Source organism: Suncus etruscus, chromosome 18 (genome assembly GCF_024139225.1).
Source record: "Suncus etruscus isolate mSunEtr1 chromosome 18, mSunEtr1.pri.cur, whole genome shotgun sequence".
Classification (NCBI taxonomy): domain Eukaryota; kingdom Metazoa; phylum Chordata; class Mammalia; order Eulipotyphla; family Soricidae; genus Suncus; species Suncus etruscus.
This window is the reverse complement of record NC_064865.1, coordinates 32,921,580-32,941,949: the sequence shown is the minus strand read 5'-3', so window position 1 is coordinate 32,941,949 and position 20,370 is coordinate 32,921,580. Positions and strand designations below refer to the sequence as shown.

At 40.6% G+C, this 20,370-nt stretch overlaps 2 protein-coding genes across 2 annotated transcripts in view; one reads left to right on the top strand and one right to left on the bottom strand.

Annotated features, from left to right (window-relative positions):
* Positions 1-20,370, bottom strand: part of PRR3 (proline rich 3) — a 641,937-nt gene that overhangs the window by 598,077 nt on the left and 23,490 nt on the right. The gene's annotated exons all lie outside the window — the stretch shown is intronic.
* The window catches only part of TRIM31 (tripartite motif containing 31), a 37,869-nt gene that overhangs the window by 5,550 nt on the left and 11,949 nt on the right, over positions 1-20,370 (top strand). The window contains exons 2-10 of the mRNA XM_049764764.1: positions 457-911; positions 2,450-2,545; positions 4,507-4,737; positions 6,188-6,210; positions 6,956-7,071; positions 11,002-11,076; positions 13,187-13,363; positions 14,308-14,805; positions 15,390-15,393. Of these exons, the coding sequence (XP_049620721.1) occupies positions 457-911; positions 2,450-2,545; positions 4,507-4,737; positions 6,188-6,210; positions 6,956-7,071; positions 11,002-11,076; positions 13,187-13,363; positions 14,308-14,805; positions 15,390-15,393 (1,675 nt within the window). The remainder of the gene's footprint in view (positions 1-456; positions 912-2,449; positions 2,546-4,506; positions 4,738-6,187; positions 6,211-6,955; positions 7,072-11,001; positions 11,077-13,186; positions 13,364-14,307; positions 14,806-15,389; positions 15,394-20,370) is intronic.

Genomic DNA, 20,370 nt, shown 5'->3' with positions numbered 1-20,370 from the left:
TTACCACCTACCTACTAGGAGTGATCTCTGAGAACCAGACTTAAGGCCTGAGCATGACCATGGAAGGAGGGAAAGAATGAAAAAATGAAAGAATGAAGAAACGAATGAAGAAAGCATCCCAGGTGAACTACCTTCCAAGAAATATCTTTCTGACTGAATCCCTATGAGTGAACTTTGGTGCTATAGTCCCTATTGGTTTCAGTTCATTAACTTTTAAACATATCTTAACTGGTCCAAGGTTCAGGATAGCTCTGCCCTCTTTATAAGCAATCTATATTCATTCACAATAACCATTTCATTTTAAGCCATACTAAGGTAAGATTGTTTATCTGCTTTCTTCTTTTTATAATACTCTCTACCTTCTAATTTTATTTTTTTCATTATTTTATCTCCTTTCCTCTCTACCTGCTTTTCTAGATAATAGAATATTTGACTTATATCTTGTTTCTTTTCTAGAACCAATATCCACAGCAGACTTCCAGACTTTCCACAAACTTCAAGCTCTACTCTACCCTCTCATGGCCAGTCTACAGGATGAGGTGGTCTGTCCCATATGCATTGATATTCTAAAGAATCCTGTCACCACAGAATGTGGGCACAATTTCTGCCTCCAATGCATCACTATGTGTAGGATAGACAACATTCTCAGATGTCCACTCTGCCAAAAATCAATGAAGTGTAACGAACCCACTCCCAACAAGCTATTGGCAAATCTAGTGAAGACAATCCAGGTTATGGATCCCTCAGAGAAACAGCCAAACAGGAAAGAACCGAAGTGTCTTCTTCATGAGAAGAAGTTACATTTTTACTGTGAGAATGATGGGCAGATGCTGTGTGTGGTGTGTTGTGAAAAAAGGGAACACAAACTACACAAAAAACTTGTGATAGAAGAAGCTGCCCAGGATTACCGGGTAGGTGTTTGAAATCTCTTCCTTATCCTGTATACATTCTTCCCTCAGGTTAGGCAGCCATTTTCCTCATCATAGCATGTGAGTAAGCAGTTCAGTCAGACACAGTGAGTTTAGAGGTCTAAGTCTGGAAAAACTAATGTGAAATGAGGATTGGAGGGGTCGGAGATGTGGTGCAAATGGTAAGGCATCTGCCTTGCCCATACTAACCTAGAACAGACCGTGGTTCAATCCCCTGTTGTCCCATTTGTTCCCCCCAAGCCAGGAGCCATTTCTTTTTTTTTTTTGGTTTATTTTTTTGGCTTTTTGGGTCACACCCAGCCGCGCTCAGGGTTTATTCCTGGCTCTATGCTCAGAAATCACTCCTGGCAGGCTCGGGGGACCATATGGGATGCTGGGATTCGAACCACCAACCTTCTGCATGCAAGGCAAATGCTTTTACCTCCATGCTATGTCTCCAGCCCCATCCAGGAGCCATTTCTGAGCACACTGCCAGGAGTAACCCCTGAGCGTCACCAGGTGTGCCCCCCAAACAAAGGGGGTGGTGGTAGAAAGAACCTAAAAAATTGAATCAGACATTTGCAGATCAAGGACCAGTTCAAGGACCAACTTCTGAGTTTACTATATAACCTTCCAGAAATCACCTTATATCCTGAGCCTCAGATGCTTCAGGTGCCTTGACTTTCAAATGTGGCGAACAAAAATGTAAATCTTAAGAGTTGTGTTTGGATGGGGCCGAAGAGATAGCATGGAGGTAAGGCGTTTGCCTTCCATGCAGAAAGTCAGTGGTTCGAATCCCGGCATCCCATATGATCCCCTGAGCCTGCCAGGAGCGATTTCTGAGCTTAGAGCCAGGAGTAATCCCTGAGCGCTGCCGGGTGTGACCCAAAAACAAACACACACACACACACACACACACACACACACACACACACACACACACACACACACACAAAAGAGTTGTTTTGGGGTTGGAGCAAAAGTACAATGGGTAGGCGCTGCCTTGCATGAAGCTATCCCAGGTTTAATCCTTGGCGATCCATATAGTTCCTCTGAGCCCCATCAGGAGTGATTCCTGACAAAAGAGCCAGGAGTAAGTCTTGAGCACAACTGAAAACAAAACAAAACAAAAAAAAAAAAAGGAGTCATTAAGATAAATAAAGCTAAATGTGTAGACTCCTTTGTAGAACTTTTCTTCAGATTTTTCTCTCCCCATCGTCACACCTTCAGGTCCCAGATTGGAAAGAAAAGGTGGTTATGAAATTATATTGGTAAAAGTAGAGCAATAACATAGCAGATAAGGTAATTGCCTTGCAAACGGCTGATCTGGGTTCAATCCCCAGCATCCCATATGGTTTCCCAAGCATGCCAGGAGTAATTTCTGAACACAGAGCCAGGAATAACCCCTGAGTACCACTGGGTGTGGCCCAAAAGCAAAATTAATTATACTGGTAGTTTCCCCCCAAAATCCTGAGCCACTAGAATAATGTTATGAGGCCCAAAGAGCCCTAAGCTTACTTTCCCACAATTTCTCCCCACAGGAACAACTTCAATCACAGGTGAAAATATTGAAACAAACAGAGGAAAATATTGTAAAATTAAAGATGGAGGGAGAACAAAAGATCGGTTCCTTCTTGGTAAGAAAAAAATCTCAGGGGTTTGGAGGATGGTACAGTGGTTAGGCCATTTGCCTTGCATGCAGCCAACCTGAATTCAATAACTGGTATCCCATAGACTCCCAAAGCACTGCCAGGAGTAATTTCTGAATGCAGAGACAAGAGCAAGGCCTGAATACCACTGGGGTGTCCCAAACACTGAAAAAAAAGTATAAAGAATAAAATAAAAAAATAAAAAAATCTCACATGTGGGTCTCTGTGAGTTTAGAACTAGAAATATCTTCTGCAAAAGCTCTGAAACCACCTAATTACACTGACTACTCATAAAGTAGTCTCAAATGATATTGGAACATTAAATACTTCAAGTCAAGTCATGAATAGTTTTGTAATTCATGATGATTAAGTAAGGAAAACAGGAAACAAAAAAGATCTTATAATGAAGACAGGGGTCTACAACAGAATGAAGTATTATTAAAAAGACCAATCGGAGGATTAAAAAATTTGGAGGCACTATAAGTGAACATGTGTTCTTTCTTCCCCTTTTCTAGATAACATTGACTTGCTCAGTCACAATACCTCCATATTTAGCCTCCTTCACTGAGTAGGTTTACTTATTCAGTCTCTTCCACCTGGGGATCAATAGTATAAATAAAAGTAACTTTGGTCTTAGAATCAGAAATGCCAGTTTTAAGACCCATTTCTGACCCTTTCATTGGCACTTCCTAGTTAGAAAAATTTGATTCCACAATTAGAAAATAAAGATATTGTGGAGCTGGGGAGATGACTCAATTACATTATGTGGGAGGCCAAGGTTCTATTCCCAGACCTCTGAAAAATCCCTGAACTTGGAGTAGCCCCAGATTGCCACAGGGAATGGCCCAAAAACAAAAACCAAAAAGTAAAATAGAATTTGAGAGATAGTACAGAGGTTAAGGCACTTAGCTTACATGCAACATACCCTGCTTTGATCCACAGCACAGCATATGGTCCCTGAGGACAGAGCTAGGAGAAGTTCTGGCTTACCATATGGTGTGGCATAAGAACAAAAACCAAATACAAAATTGACATTGTAATTCCACCCGATATCTATACTATTTTGTGTGTGTCAAAGGATAAATCTGTATGAAAGAATATTACAAATTGGAAATGGTACTTAAAGGCAAAATGATAATAAATAAATAACTACAACTGAGCACAAAATTAAATAATTTTACTTTTATGAGGTAGGGAATATATAGTAGTGCTCAGAGGTTACTCCTGGCTCTGTGCTCAAGAATTTCTTTCTCCTGGCAAAATTTGGGGACCATATGTGGAATCAAATCTGGGCCCTTCTGCAATGCAAGCACCCTGTTTTACTCTTTTAAATCAACATCTTTGTGTGTGTGATGCCAGGATCAAACTCAGAGTATTACAGAGTCTCAGACATACTCCACTACCGAGTTAGTATTTGGCCCATAAAGTGCTTTTAAAAGTTTATTATCAGATTAGACAGTTCAAGGGTTATGAGGCCTGCCTTGGCAAGAGAGATTTTATGAAGGTAAAGTATACAACTGACTTCTGTTTACTCCCCAGCCCATATATCCCCTGAGCACTGCCAGGAATTATTTCTGAACACCAAGGGTGTGATTCCCCAAAACACAAAAAATGTCCTTGTATCCCCTATTCACATTCACCAACCTCTAAATCCTTCACATCACATATTGTCTATTGAGCAATGCATTAAGTACAAGTCAAGAATGGCCCCTGAGCACAAGTTGGGTCAAGGGGTGGGGATTTTCTCTAGGTCTTGTCTAACCCTTTCCTCCATGTTCCCAAGTTTACTTTTACTGTAAATCTGTTACTGTACATTGATATCTACAGGTATTTGGTATAGAACATAAAATTGAAAAACTGGGGTGGGAATAGGGGCAGGGGACATGGCCTAGAAGAAACTTTGAGTCATTCTCCCATCTTCTGATTAATAATTCTCCTTTTTATTCTAGAATCAAGTGAAATCTGAAAGGGAAAGGATCATTGCAGAATTCAGAGAGCTCTATCAGGTCCTAAGTGAACAAAGGACACTCCTCCTTTTACGGGTAAAATGGTTGCATGAGAAGGGATTGAAGGAGAAAGAATTCTATGACATATGCTTTCAAAAACAGCTGGACTCTCTCAGGAAGCTTATTGATACCCTGAAGGCCAAGCAGGACTTGCCACCCAGTCAACTGCTCCAGGTGAGTGTCCTTTGGGGCTAAATTGCAAAAATGTAGTCTATCATGACCCGCCCTTCTCCTGGTGGAGGTAGGGACTGCCTGATTTTTAACCCCTGCAAGCCTGCTACTGTAAAAAGTACTGTGCAATTTGTAAGGGTCGCATGGCTGCTTATTCAATCTCCAAGTCCGGGAGCTATAAGATGAAATGGTTTGATGGCTAGGCAGTTTGGTGGGATTCAGTTGTGAGAAGTATGTCAGGTGTGGTTTGGAGATGTATCTTCAGGCATAATAGGAATCTGCCTGTCATCATTCTGAGAAGGTCCCAGAATTCTGGACCAGTCTACCTGGGAAGTTTCCACAGCATCATGTTTAGTTTAGTTTGAGATCAATTGTGGAGCTGGGCTGGTTCTCTGCTGGCATGATAGTGGATATGGGACCCACTAGGATAGTGAGTACGGGACCATTGGGATTTCCTTTGTGGGGTTTGGAGGCAGTAGCAACAGGGTACGGGGATCTGCCTGCCCCCATTATAAGAATACCCCCCCCCCAAAAAACCTAGAGTTTTCAGCCCCTAGACTGGTCTGATTACTTCAATTTTAAAAGTTAAATTTGAATCAGTAAAAATTCAGTAAGATAAACTTTTGGTTTATATCATAGTAGTTATATTTCACATATTCAGTCACCTTGAGTATTAGATATTAAACAGAGCACTGTTTTATTTTCCTTTTGTGTATGGGGGCACAACAGGGTGGTGCTCCAGAGTTCATTCCTAGCTCTGAGTTCAGGAATTCTGAACCCTTCTCCAGAAGGGCTCAGTGGACCAAAGAGGTTCAAACAGGGATCAAACTGAGGTTGACTGCATGCAAGGCAAATGCCCTACCCACTTACTTACTCCAATCCTAATTGAATCCTTTCTGAAATCACCTTTATAGTCACAAGCTCAGGAGTTTTTCCTTTAAGAAAAGTCATAAAGAGCCAAGTCAGGGGCCCGGAGCAGTGGTGCAGGGCATAAAGCTTCTATCTTGCATGCACTAGCCTAGGACCGTGGTTAGATCCCCTGGCGTCCCATATGGTCCCCCCAAGGCAGGAGTGATTTCTGAGCACATAGCCAGGAGTAACCCCTTAGCCTCACTGGGTGTGGCCGAAAAACAAAACAAACAAACAAAAACCAGTCAAGTCAATCTATTTTTTTTTGTGCCCCCTTATTTAGTTTTAAAGACAAAAATTTCCTCTCCAAAATCTTACTTTTTTTCCCTCTCATTCACATGGTTTCTCTTGAGATCTATTTTCCTGACTGACGAGCATATTAGACACTCCTTAGAGGAGCTGCTAGTTGTGGGTAGAAAGATGGGAATTTTGGGGTGCATTCACTCCCCCGGCTCTGCCCTACATTGAGCAAAGTATGTATTTGTTCCTTAGCTCCAATTAGTCACACAGTCCTGAGTCTGTAATGTTTCTCTTTCCCTTCTAGGTTGTCAAAATTGTTTTGTGCAGGTATGACGGGCCCTCCCAAATGATTCTGTCTTAAAAATGGAATTTCCTACAATGTTCTCCAAATTCAATTCCATTCAGCATTTCCCCCCTCACAAATTCTCACACACTTTTAACTTTGTGATCAGGAACTTGGGCAGAAGATAGGAAAATATTTAAGCTGAAGATATTAGTAACAGGTTCATTGCTAAAGAAAAGAGTTATTTTTTCAGAATCCTATCTCCTTTAAAGACTCCTGTTTTATTTATTTATTTTTTGTTTTTTGTTTTGTTTTGTTTTGTTTTTTTGGGTCACGCCCGATAGCACTCAGGGTTACTCCTGGCTCCAGGCTCAGAAATCACTCCTGGCAGGCTCGGGGGACCATATGGGATGCCGGGATTCAAACCAATGACCTTCTGCATGAAAGGCAAATGCCTTACCTCCATGCTATCTCTCTGGCCCCAAGACTCCTGTTTTTGTTTATTTTGGTTTTGGTTTTTGTGGTTTTATGTCTTGTTTTAATTTAATTTTGTTTTGTTTGTTTGTTTTTGTCTACGCCAATTTCTCTTCTCTTTTTTCTGTCTTCAGCTCTCATCCTTATTTCCTATATCTCTGTATGCCCCACTTCCCTCGACCCTCTATTCCCAGATCATACCGCTTCACTTCCTCAACCATTCCAGGATCCCACTCCCATTTTCTTGTCATGACTCATTCTTTTCCCGCAATATATTTCCTGATATCACCATCTAGTTTGACTATATCTTCCTAGGAGTCATGGCTTTCGATTCCTCTACCAAATCCCTATTTCTCCAGACATGGAGTCAACTCTCAGTAAAGCAAAATCAGGACATGACAACCTCACAGAAAGCCTGAAGAAATTCAAAGGTAAGAAAGAGTCTGTAACTTTATCTGATCACATAATCTCCAGAGGATTCTATCCCTATCAACCACACTTGGACTTTAACTCATATGTCAGTAAAATCAAATGTTAGGCTCATTGCTGAGTAATTTTTTTGGGGGGGGCACACCCAATGACACTCAGGGTTACTCCTGACTCTGCACTCAGAAATCGTTCCTGGCTTGGGGGACCATATGGGACACTGGGGAACCGAGATTAGTCCTAGTTCAGCCGTGTGCACGACAAACGCTGTAGCGCTGCGCTACCACTTCGGCCCCTCATTGCTGAGTATGTTTTATGTATCACTTTGCTTTTATTTTGGCACTTTTTGTACTCTATCTTGCACTCAATCATTATATATTGACTTCTTAGAAATCTATAGAAAGAAATCTGAATTTACAGCCCAAAAGTTTTTGTCTAGCAGTGCTGCCAGGAAGCTAGTGCTCAGTTATCTAGTGGCTCAATAGGCAACAAGGCAATAACCCTGCCTTTCAAGGACTTCAGGCAGAATCTTCGTGATCTTCAACACATGTTTCTAATTTCTCTTATATATTCTGACTATCCTGACACAGAAGAGAATAAAATATTCAAAGTCAATGAAAATCTGAAATAAGGGGCCTGAGCGATAGTGCAGCAATAGCGCATTTGCCCTGCACATAGCTGACCCAGGATGGATCTCAGTTCAATCCACAGTGTCCCATATGGTCCCCCAAACCAGGAGCCATTTCTGAGTACATAGCCAGGTATAACTCCTGAGCATCACCAGGAGTGCCCCCCCCAAAATCAACAAAATATAAAAAGAAACTCTGGTATAAACAATTTTGCAAGGAAACAAGTCAGCTAAATCAGAAGCTTATCGCTTTACTTTTTTCTTATTAATATCTTTATTTAAACACCTTGGTTACAAATATGATTGTACTTGTGTTTCAGTCATGTAAAGAACATCCCCCCTTCACCAGTGCAGCATTCCCACCACCAATGTCCCAAATCTCCCTTCTCTCCTCCCTACCCCCGCCTGTACTCGAGACAGGCTTTCATTTCCCTCATTCATTCACTTCGTTATGATAGTTCTTAATGTAGTTATTTATCTCACTGCACTCCTCACTCTGTGGTGAGCTTCATGTCATGAGCTGGAACTTCCAGCCCTCCTCTCTTTTGTCTCTGAGAATTATTGCAAAAATATCTTTTATTTTTCTTAAAACCCATAAATGAGTGACACTATTCTGCGTTTATCTCTCTCACTCTGACTTATTACACTCAGCATAAAAGATCCATGCCCATCCATGTATAGGAAAATTTCATGACTTCATCTCTCCTGACAGCTGCATAATATTCCATTGTGTATACGTATCACCGTTTCTTTAGCCATTCATCTGTTGAAGGGCATCTTGGTTGTTTCCAGAGTCTGGCTATTGTAAATAACACTGCAATGAATATAGGTGTGAGGAAGAAATTTTTGTATTGTATTTTTTGTGTTCCTAGAGTATTTCCCTACGGGTGGTATAGCTGGATCATATGGGAGCTCAATTTCCAGTTTTGGGAAGAATCTCCATATCGCTTTCCATAATGATTGAACTAGACGGCATTCCAACGCATTCTCACCAGCAGTGAATAAGAGTTCCTTTCTCTTCACGTCCCCACCAGCACTGCTGGTTCTCATTCTTCGTGATGTGTGCCAATCTCTGTGGTGTGAGATGGCACCTCATAGTTGTTTTTGGTTTGATATTTTTCAAAAACTTATCTGAATTTGCAACTAGAATGTTTTTAGTATGTATAAGAATTTCTGTTGTTGAGAATGCTATGCTTGTCAAATCAGAAGGAAACACAGCTGGATAGCTTTCTTCTTATAAACATCACAAGGATCCCAGGGTTAGTTGAGAAATTTTGCATAGCTATTGGATTATTTTCTTTCTTGTATGAAAAGAATTACCGTATTTTTTATACCATAAGATGCACTGTTTTCCCCCAAAAGAAGGGGGGAAATGTCTGTGCATTTTATGGAGCAAACGCTGCTGGAGCTGAAGCCTGAGTGCAGGGGAGGAAAGCATATGATAACCATTTGAGATCCTCAGTGTTATGCCCCCTGTATTGCCCAGATTTTTCACATAGAATGAACAATCAGGTTAATGCACTTTCATCATCACATGTAGAGCTTTTGTTTAAGACTATTTGATTGCTGCTGCAACTTTTATTTTTTATATTAACCAAAAGTATTTTAAAATGTTTTATTTTATTTTCTGATGTAAAAAATAAGTTAGGTAAATGTGTTTAACCATCTGTGGACTGATGTATTGTAAATATACTTCAGCCTCTGCTCTAACTCTAGAAATGTGGAACCCTCAGAAGATTGCTGAGCATTTTCCATAGCTGGTATGAGTTTCTTATGCTTCTCCCTTTTTCACCAGTCTCAAGGGAAACTATGTTCTGGAGCGGTAGGACTCTAGAAATGTGCAAATGCCAAAAAGTGGGTTCCCATCTAGGGCTTATTGATTTATAGTATTCATCTATAAATTGTCTCATAAGTTAAAGTTTATTCTTATTTTATTTACCTACCTCATTTATTTTGTCTATTATATACAACTCCAAATATGCAAATGCCAAAAAGTGGGTTCCCACTAGGGCTTATTGATATATAGTATTCATCTATAAATTGTCTTATAAGTTAAAGTTTATTCTTATTTTATTTACCTACCTCATTTATTTTGTCTATTATATACAACTCCAAAAGGATGTTGTTTGGAATAGATGGATGGATAGATAGATAGATAGATAGATAGATAGATAGATATGAAAGCATTTAAATCTAGTTACCCTATAGCTCCTCACTCAGTCCAGCTTCTCTATAGGAGATCCAGGCCCAGCATAGGACTTTGTCCCTAGGCTCTGGGTTCATCTTACAGTCATTAATTTTTGTTCCTTTTTTCTGTTTCCAGTTGGGTGCATGCAAATCAACAGTTTTCTTTGTATTGGAAAAGAGAGGATACTAAGATCTCTGCTTTAGGAGTTCTGAAGTCTTCTTTTAGAGGGAGGAGGATGGGATTGCCCTCTAGGCTCTAGGGGACTGGGACCCTCTGCTACAACACCTGGAGTAGCAAATAGTAGAATGGCTAACACCATACTACCATAGGTCTTCTTCTAAAGAAAAAGCTTGGAATGGAAAGATATTATTTTGGGTAAGGCCTTGAACATAGCTCACCTGGAATTTGATCTCTGCTATCTGGTATGGTCCTCCAAGTCCTGCCAGGAATGATTGCTTTATGTAGAACCAGGAGTAAGCCCTGATCACTGTTGGTTAAGACCCCAAACCAAAAAAAATTAGATAAAACCAAGTTTAAGGTAACAAAGTACCTTATATTTCTCCTCAGTTTTCTGTAAAATTGCCACATGAAATGTGTAAATTCAAATAATTATAAATGTATAATTTAGGATTATAAAGTATATGTATATATGTATAAATCCAAATATAAATTTAAATGTACAACTAGTTAAAAGCACACATTTGGATTTCAGAAGATTGATTACACAAATATAATATAAAATACACAATTTGCTATACTAATGTTAAAATAACAATATTTTTTAAATATTGAGTAAAATAGAATAATTAAAATACAGTTTCCAGGGAATGCTGGAATCACCCAACTCTAGTGATCACCCCTAATAGTTCTTGGAGCACTATATGTGTTGTTGGGGATATAACCCAAGTCCTAAATGACCAAGACAAGCACCTTAATCACTGTATTCTCTCTTCAGCCCTCTCTCACTATTTTATGCCATCTTGGTCCACAAGAATAAGGAAGCAACTCCAGTTCTCACTTGTTCATACCATTTCAAATCTATATTTGGCCATATCATTCTGAGTTTGTATGTTCAACTTGTATTAACTTATTCCAATTCATTCTATTATCTCCCAATAGACAAATTTCAGTCTGAGAGAATGGAAGATATATCGAAATTTTTCAAAGACAAAGGTAAAGACTCCATACAGAACTGTAAGTAGAGATTGGTGATTCTTCCTGGCATTTGGAAAAAGTGAGAAAAGCAAAGCGTAGAAATCCCATCTTTATGATCACATAAAGGGCAATTATAGATGAATATTCATTCTTTAGCTAATAGAGAAAAGGTGCAAGGTGTTTTTTTATTATTTGAAACTTAAATACAGTGATATTACATAAATTTAAAGTTTTCAAAAGAAATAGAAAAGTATTTTATTTATTTAATCCTCAAAAAAGGGAGTTAAGACAAAATAAAGAGGAGACAGAGATGTGGTTAAAGCAATATTATAGCAGGAAGGGTGTGGGATTATGGGTCCCACAGGAGGGGACTTACTTTTCTGTGGCAGACTGTGGCAATCTCTGTCCCCTCATATGATCTCCAGAGCCCTCCAAGAATGATCACTGAGCATAGAGTTAGAAGTAAGCCCTGAGCACAATCAAGTTTGATCCACCCCCAAAAAAAGAGATGGGGCTATTCAATTTCTTTAGTATGAGCTGCCTTTGCATATGCTGGTTTCCCTGCACATACTTATGGGCTTAATATTATGACAGGTGAGGAAATAAGGAGCCACCATAATCTATGCCAGAACCATCAGACATGATGGCTCTTTATAATATAAGAAGTGCCATTCTTCAAGGCCCACTCTGTACCCTCCACATCTGATATTTGAAATCTCACAATCTAGATAAGTTGGAACTCTAAGGAGATGAAGTAAGTTATACAGTTTATTGTACTATTTACCAAGTAGAAGAGACAGAATTGGAAGTCAATTTATCAAAGTCAAAAACAACATGGAGTCTGAGTGATAGCACAGTGGTAGGGCATTTGCTTTGCACTTGGTCGACCTGGGATGGACCTGGGTTGGATCCTTGACATTCCATATGATCCCCTGAGCCTGCCAAGAGTAATTTCTGAGCCCAAAGCCAGGAGTACCACTGGGTTTGGCCCAAAAACAAAAATTTTAAAAAAAATTTTAAAAATTTTATAAGGATTGACATTTCTCCAAAAAATGGAGACCTTTTGAAAAAAGTCTCTACTATGATCTCTAACTTCTTCCCTGTTGAACATTTCATATCCCAGGCCCACTGTAAACCAGGATAACCTCCTACTGTCATGGAGAAAAATCCAAAAGATTTTCGTACTTTGTTACAGGATGGTAAATGCTCACAAAATGTTCTTATTAATAGTTACACGATGTTTGTTTTGCCTTTAACATGGAGTGTTTGTTATAAAAACCAAAACTGACTTTCTATGTCTAAGTCCTAGAGTTCCAGTCAAAGAAACCAAATTCTAAAGCAAACAAAACCTCAGCGTCTGAACTACCCTCTTCAGGTAGGAATCCTATTTCTTAATATTAGAGACATACTGTGGTGTAATGGGGAGGGATTTCCAAATCTGTATATGATATATTAATTACCAAATTGTTCTAATCACCTGAAGCACAAATAGAATGGACTACTACTGTGAGAGGGTAAGAGGCCAGACTACATAAAGAACTTACTAATAAACAACATGTTCCCTGACTAGAGTTAAGGAGGTTCAATGACTTCCCACAATTTTGCCTGAGGTAAAGGGGAATTAGGCACAAGACATAAAGAGGGGAATATTATAGAGCTAATCAGAGGACTGATAATTAAGGCTGGAAAGATAGTACAGCAGATTGGACACTTACTTTGCACATAGTCAACCCAGATTTGATTCCTTGGCATCCCATAATGGCCCCCGAGCCAGCAAGGAGTAATTCTGGAGATCAAAACCAGGAGTAACCTCTGAGTACTTCCCATTGTGTCTCCATTCCTCTCAAAAAAGGGCTTATTTGAGAGAAAGACTGTTATCTACTGTTATGGAAAATTCAAGTGCTAACTAAGATAGCACAGCCAGATGTGTTTGGATAATGAGCAGTGTATCAATCTCCTTTATTCCTTTCCGAATTATACTTTTCTCAGAAAATAATATACTCACTTAATTTACCTACTCTTCTTCTAATATACTTCCTTGAATCTAACCTTTATCTCTCCAGCTGTGCCTGAAACAAGTCTGTGTGGTAAATCAAGATGGTTGCTGCCTTGCCCTCTCTAACCTCTCTTCTTTACTTCTTCCTTAAAGATCGTGGAACAAGGAACTCACCATCACCAAACACCCTGGCCAACCCCACCTTTTCTGGGAGTACCACCGACCTTCCATTGCTCCAGTCTCAAAGCCAGGGCTCTTTAGCTGAGGCTTCCTTTTATCAAGCCAGATCTGAAAACCAGCCCAGCATTAGAGGACTCAAAACAGAATCAAGTGAGTGGCCATTGAATGAGTAGCCCATTGCGAGATCAAGTGTCACTCATTGAGTAGAATCAGCCAGAGAAGTAGAACAAAAAGCAGGAGTCTGAACTACTGAATTGAAATGGGGTGGTGTGGAGATGTACAGAAGCAATTTAGTTGGTGGTGTTGGTGATCTTGGAGATCAGTCACATTCCAGAACTTGTGGATGCCAGGCAAGCCCTTGGGATAACTTGAGAGAGAGAGAGAGAGAGAGAGAGAGAGAGAGAGAGAGAGAGAGAGAGAGAGAGAGAGAGAGAGAGAGAGAGAGAGAGAGATTGAAGGAGGGTAGAAAAGGATGAAAAGTCCTTGTAGACTCTTAAGAACTGTCTTTCTTGGTGTCTTGGCTGTGGTGCCCTATGGTGAATAAGGGAAGATAAAGTTAAAGCATGTCTTCATTAAAAGACATGTTCCTCACCTCTTCCAATCTTCTCTCCCCTCCATACAGCAAGAAATAATACTGCCACAAGCAAAGTTTAAAGGTTATAGACTATAGTCCTGAAATACAATGAGGTTCCCATTCTTAAATACTTATATGAGACTTAAGTCACCTCTATATAAGCCATTGTGAAAGGGTGGGTGGAATTCCTTCTAGGCCTAAAGTATAAACCTCACGATGACAAAATCCAAATCCAAATAAAAGAAGGGGGCTGTCTAATTCTCCTTTGGAAGGAGGGAGCTGTCTAATTCTCCTTTGTTTTCTAATCTTCCTCCCACTCATCCCGCTCTGCAACCACCAAACAGCATATGATAAAACTGGGGCCAGGGAGCTTAGAACTTTAATGTGGGGTGGAGTGGGGACAAAATGGACTGTAACAGAGAAGGAAGAGACAGCAAGCTTCCCATGAGGAGGAAGCTCAGTAGTAAAGGACTGGCCCTTTCCTGGGTTGCCCCTCTTCCTCATCTTCATCTCCCGACAGCTTCCATAACCCTGGATAAGTCCTCGGCCCATCCGGACCTCATCATTTCCCGGGATCTGAAGACAGTGACACTGGATTTCATTCAACAGTCCGTGGAACCTACCGACCTCGCGCGCTTCTACCCCTTTCGCTGCGTGCTGGGCTCTCCGGGCCTCAAATACGGGCGCCATCAGTGGGAGGTGATGCTTCGAGGGCCCGAAGGCGGAGGCTGCATCGTGGGCGCAGTCTCCGGCCTGGTACCCAGGCGGGGCTGTCTAGCGATGGAGCCCTCTACGGGCTTCTGGGTGCTTCGCATCACCGGCTTTGAGTGTCAGGCGCTAAATGGGGTCGACACCCACGAAGTTCTTCTGATCCCCCATCCGACAAAGATAAGCATCTGTGTGGATCACGAAGACGGAGAGGTCACTTTCTACGACGGCACTACAAAGAACCACATCTATACTTTCCATGCTTCCTTCCCTGGGGAGATCTTTCCCTTTTTCCAGCTCCTCTTTGCAGGTACCCGGATCACCCTGAGTCCCTAGAGTTGTTCATTTGCCTCCCATCTTAATCTTTCCATCCGTTAATCCCTAGCTTTGGATGCGCTGCTGCTAACTGGATGACAGCTGTTTTTAGAAACTCTTTAGAAAGATTATTCTCTTCCTGCTTTCTTCCTCTTCTCCTGGACCTGTTGGTACTAACCTGGCTCTAAATCTCCTTCTCTGGCAGTTCTCTTTGCGACCCCCAACCCCATTTATCTCGTCAGAAAAGATTCAAAGACACAAGACTCTATATGTCTATTTATTATTTCACTCTTTGTAATAGGACAAGGCAGGAAACAAACAAATGTAAATCAACAGGTGGTGGTGGCTGGAGACAGAGCAATGAAAAAAAAAATTCAGCTGCATCCTTGTTGAAATGCAGGATGCAGAAAATGGAATAGTAAGCCCTAGTATGCAGCCTTGCTTCTCTTCCATCTCTTTTCTCCAAGCTCCAGGTCAGAACCTTGATCTAGCTGAAAAATAAATCATTGTCTCTAGAGAAAACTCAGGCAAGCCCACTCCTTCCTATTCTTCACCCTACACATTCTATCCATTTTGCAGATAGGTATATATTGATAATAAATATTAATACTTGGTAATAAATATATAATAAATACAATAATTGATAATAAATATAAATAAACTATTGATAATTCTGAGATGAACGTTATAAATGCAATAAACAAGGTGATGGACAATGTGTTTTCATTTTCATTTTATTTTAATCTAATTTTTTGTTTAGGAGCCATACTAGCCTGTGCTCTGGGGTTATTTTTTACTCTCTGTTCAGGAATCAGTCCTAATAGTGTTCAGGAGAACATATATGGTTTCAGGGAAGGAATTTAGATAAGCTGTCTGCAAGGAAAATCCTGTATCATTTCTCAGTCACATGTATATTTTTAAGTGGAAATGTAAATCAAAACCTAACATGGGAAGAGGGGATAGAAGAAAAGTCTAAGGAAAATTTGGTGAACAGAGTGAGAATTAAGTCTTACTTGGTTTTACTTTGTTATGTGTTTTTAGAACCATATAAAAAAATTTAAGTCATTGGGGCTGGAGATGTAGCACAGCGGTATGGCATTTGCTCTGTACGTGACTGACTCTGGACAGACCCAGGTTCGATTCCCAGAAACTCATATGGTCCCCGAGCCTGCCAGGAGTGATTTCTGAGAGCAGAGGCAGGAGTAACCCCTGAGTGCCGCCATGTGTGGCCCAAAAACTAAAAAAAGAAAAAATCAAGTCATTATAAGCAAAATTAAACTAAACTAAAATAAAACTGTATATGTAATGGGCTGGAGATATATTACAGAGGTTAAGGTAACCTTGCATTCAACTGACCCTAATTCGATCCTCTGTAACCCATATGGTTCTCCAAGACATACCAGGAGTGATCCCTGGTATCACACCAGGAATGATACCCCAGAGCCAGGAGTAAGCCCTGAAATCACAGGGAGTGACCCCCCCAAAAAAACTATATTTAATTGGCTGCTTAAATACCCATAGAAGAATTCTTTTAAGTGGTTGAAATGCAAGATTTTATCATGTAACATATAGTTCATGACAAAAGAGAATTTCTTTAGATTTCATTTGGCAAATATTATTTTTATTCTGAATATATTGTATTATATGTAATATATAATATATTCATATTATATATATGTGTATTTTTGTATTAATTAATTTAATAAGAGTCCTTGATGGTGGTGGATAGATGGTGAGGCCTTTCTCGGCTCGGTATAGTGCCTGCAGCCCCTACGTTGGTACCTATGTTGATACCTATGTTGGCTGTAGGTATCTGGGTGACAGCAAAGAAATGACCCACAGTCAGTCAGTAGATTTCAGGAGACAAGAAGCTTTATTATAAGGCCCTAACCACAATGAGTGGTTTCTAAGCTAAGCAGCATCTGCACCCAACCGTCTCTCATCTCCATCTCCTGTCTTCCTCCTGAGCCTCTCTCCCTGACCCCCTCCCTAGGCCACTTTATTTAGCAACCACAGACCCTCCCAGGTGTGGGCTGGTCTGACCATCAGGTAAGATTACCATTTGGCCTTGGGGAGGGGTGACATGTATTTATACTGATTATATCTGTATGTATATGTATACATACAGTTGAATAAAATAAATAAGTAGGAAGTCCTAGTCACATTAAATAATTTGGTAAAAATTAGTTAAAGGTTCAAATGATAGGGGCTGAATAATAGTACACTGGGTGGGGTTTTTGCCTGATAGGCAGCCATTGGGTTCGATCCTGGCATACTATATAGACCCCTGAGCCTGCCAGTAGTAATTTCTTTCTTCTTCTTCTTTTTTTTTTTTTTTGTTTTTAGAACCACACCTGTTGATGCTCAGGGGTTACTCCTGCTATATCACTTCTGGCTTGGGGGACCATATGTGATGCCGGGGGTTGAACTGTAGTCCTAGGCTAGCATGGACAAGGCAGATAGATGCCTTACCACTTGTGCCACAGCTCCTGCCCGTGCCAGTAGTAATTTCTAAGCACAGAGTGAGGGGTAACCCCTAATCACTGCCAGGGTGTGGCCCAACCCCCCATAAAAGGTTCAAATGGGAAAAGAAATCAAACTATCACTATTTGCAAATGGCATTAAAAAGAAAAATAAACTGAAAACTGCACCAAAGCCTTACAGTAAAGTTGAAGGCTACAAAATAGATATTCAAAAATTCGAGGCTGGAGAGATTGCATGGAGGTAGTGCGCTTGCCTTGCATGCAGGAGGATGGTGGTTTGAATCCCGGCATCCCATATGGCCCCCCATGCCTGCCAGGAGCAATATCTGAGTGTAGAGCCAGGATCATATCCTGAGCGCTGCTGGGTGTGACCCAAAACAAAACAAAAAATCTGTTGTATTTCTATATATTAAAAAGAGAATTTAAAAACAAAAGATTATCCAGGGATATAGTACAAATAACTAGTGAACATGTATTGTAAGTGCACTAAGTACTACCCCCAGAATTGAATGCTTCCTTCCAACATTTACCACCTGGTATAGCTTGAAAAAAAATGAAACTTACAACTCATTTAAAATTGTGTCCTAAAATGTAAAGTACCTTGACAAGGAATATGAAATACTTAAAGATTGAAAGCTGTAAGTCACTATTAAAAGAAATAAAACAGGAAACAAGGAAATAGAAAAAAATAGTCCATGTTCATGGTTTGGAGAAGTTAATTTAACACTGTTAACTTTTTTTTTGGGGGGGGGTCACACCCGGCAGCGCTCAGGGGTTACTCCTGGCTCTACATCCAGAAATCGCTCCTAGCAGCTTCAGGGGACCATATGGGATGCCAGGATTCAAACCACCGACCTTTTCCATGCAAGGCAAGCTCCTTACCTCCATGCTATCTCTCTGACCCCAACACTGTTAACTTTTAAGCTGAGTGAAATAAGTAAGAAGGAGAGTATTTAGAAATCACTCACGGTGGTGCTCAGGGAACCATATGGAGTGCAGGCATCAAATCTAGGTTGGCAGCTTGCAAGGCAATTGCTCTGCCTGCTCTATTATCACTCTCTCTCCAAAAGGAGATTCATCAAAGAACAGGACAAACTCAACAGGTGGTGTTAAGTCTAACACTGACTCAAGGTGCTTTTAGTTGCCCTCTCCTTCATTAAGGAAAGTGTGTTTATTCCTAGCTTGTTTAGGAATTTTTTTTTTTTTTTTTGGTTTTTGGGCCACACCCAGCAGTGCTAAAGGGTTACTCCTGGCTATCTGCTCAGAAATAGCTCCTGGCAGGCACGGGGGACCATATGGGACACCGGGATTCGAACCAACCACCTTTGGTCCTGGATTGGCTGCTTGCAAGGCAAACGCCGCTGTGCTATCTCTCCGGGCCCTTGTTTAGGAATTTTTATAAATTGTTGGGACCTGAATTCTGAACTAGGAGGGACGCCATTTTGTAAAGGCCACATGGCTGGCTTCTTAGGTTCTGAGCAGGGACCTCATGGTGTATGCCACATGTTAGGTCTTCACAAGCCTATTTCCATAGACCTTGCCCAAGCTACCTGACCATACAGGTTGCCTATCAGAGAAGGACAAGAGAGCAGTACAAAGATACCCCTAGACCAGTGGTCGGCAACCTGTGGCTCGGGAGCCACATCCGGCTCTTTATACTTTTAATTTGGCTCTTCTGTGTGCCGGGTGGCTGCTCCAGGAGTCAGGACTCTGCTCTTAGCCTCTGTCAGTGCGTGCCCCATGTGCAGCCCTGGTGGCCTGCTCCAAGAGTGTAAGATGATACCCGGTGTCATTCCCAAAGGTGTTCCCCCAAAGTCATTCTTTCTTAAACCTCTTCCTTTGATATGTAGAAGCTCACTGAAATGTACTTTAGTGTCTCTCTCTTGACCTGAAGCCTCCTGGTATTGGGAATTGGTTTTAATAAAGAAAGAGGTGTTCTAGCTTTTTGGACTCGAGGCAGAGAGTACAAGGTAAAAGGCCATGGACTCCATGATCATCCTTTCCTGGCTAGCTTGGTTTATTATTTCTTTCCTGCTACCCTGCTTCTTCAGACCAGGTTGGGTAGGGTTTAGATCTAAAAAATATGATCTTAAAACACATATTTTATTTTGCACAAGAGTGGGTATCTTCCATGAAGGGATTCTCAACCCAGAGTTTTCTTTTCCGTGGATTCTCATGTTCAGAGTACTCATGATTAAATTGTGAGCTAATGCCCTTAAATGCTGTTTTTCATTTTAATTATGACTTTCTGCATAATATAAGTGCCAATCAGAAATTTTTTGCAAGAGTGAAAACATTTCAATATCTCCTTTTCAGACACAGCTATCCCAGAATCAGTTTCTTTTTGAACACATCCATCTTATGTCTCACTGTAAAAACTACTCGTGAAACTGTCCTGCAGAGAAATATTACGTTCATAGAGAAAATGAACAATGTCTGCCACATACACAAGCTTCGTTACCCATTCCTTGTCCAACTGGGGCTGTACAAAGTCAGAGTTCTGCTCTCACAGGAACTGCACTACTTCTTCCTCTTGCCAACAAGGCGAGAGAGCACCATTCTCCTTAACAGTCACTTCACTTCCTCATGGAGAAGATGCTAGTAGTAGGCATCCATACTCTCACCCAGGGTGGTGAATAGCCTGGATTTGATCACAATTGTGAATTTCACAAATTATCTTTACTGTGTCATCAGTCACAGAGTTTAGTTCAGCAGGGAGTTTTTTTTGAATTCAGTCTATCATACAATGAGTGAATACAATGTACCAGTGTGCAACTTCTGTTTCTTGTGACTACACAAGAACACTGAGCCATGCACAGTGCATCATCTGTACATACATCAACACATCAGATTATTATTCTGAGTGAAATGAGTCAGAAGGAGAGGTGTAGACACAGAATAATAATTTGTGACATATAAGAATAATAAATGACAATATAGTAGTAATATCTAGAGAAAATAGGGATGAGGGACAGGAGGACTAGTCCATGATAGGAAGCTTGTCATAAAAAGTGGTGAGATCAGTTAGAATACAGAAAGGTACATTATGATATTGATAGTTGGAACTTATCACTCTG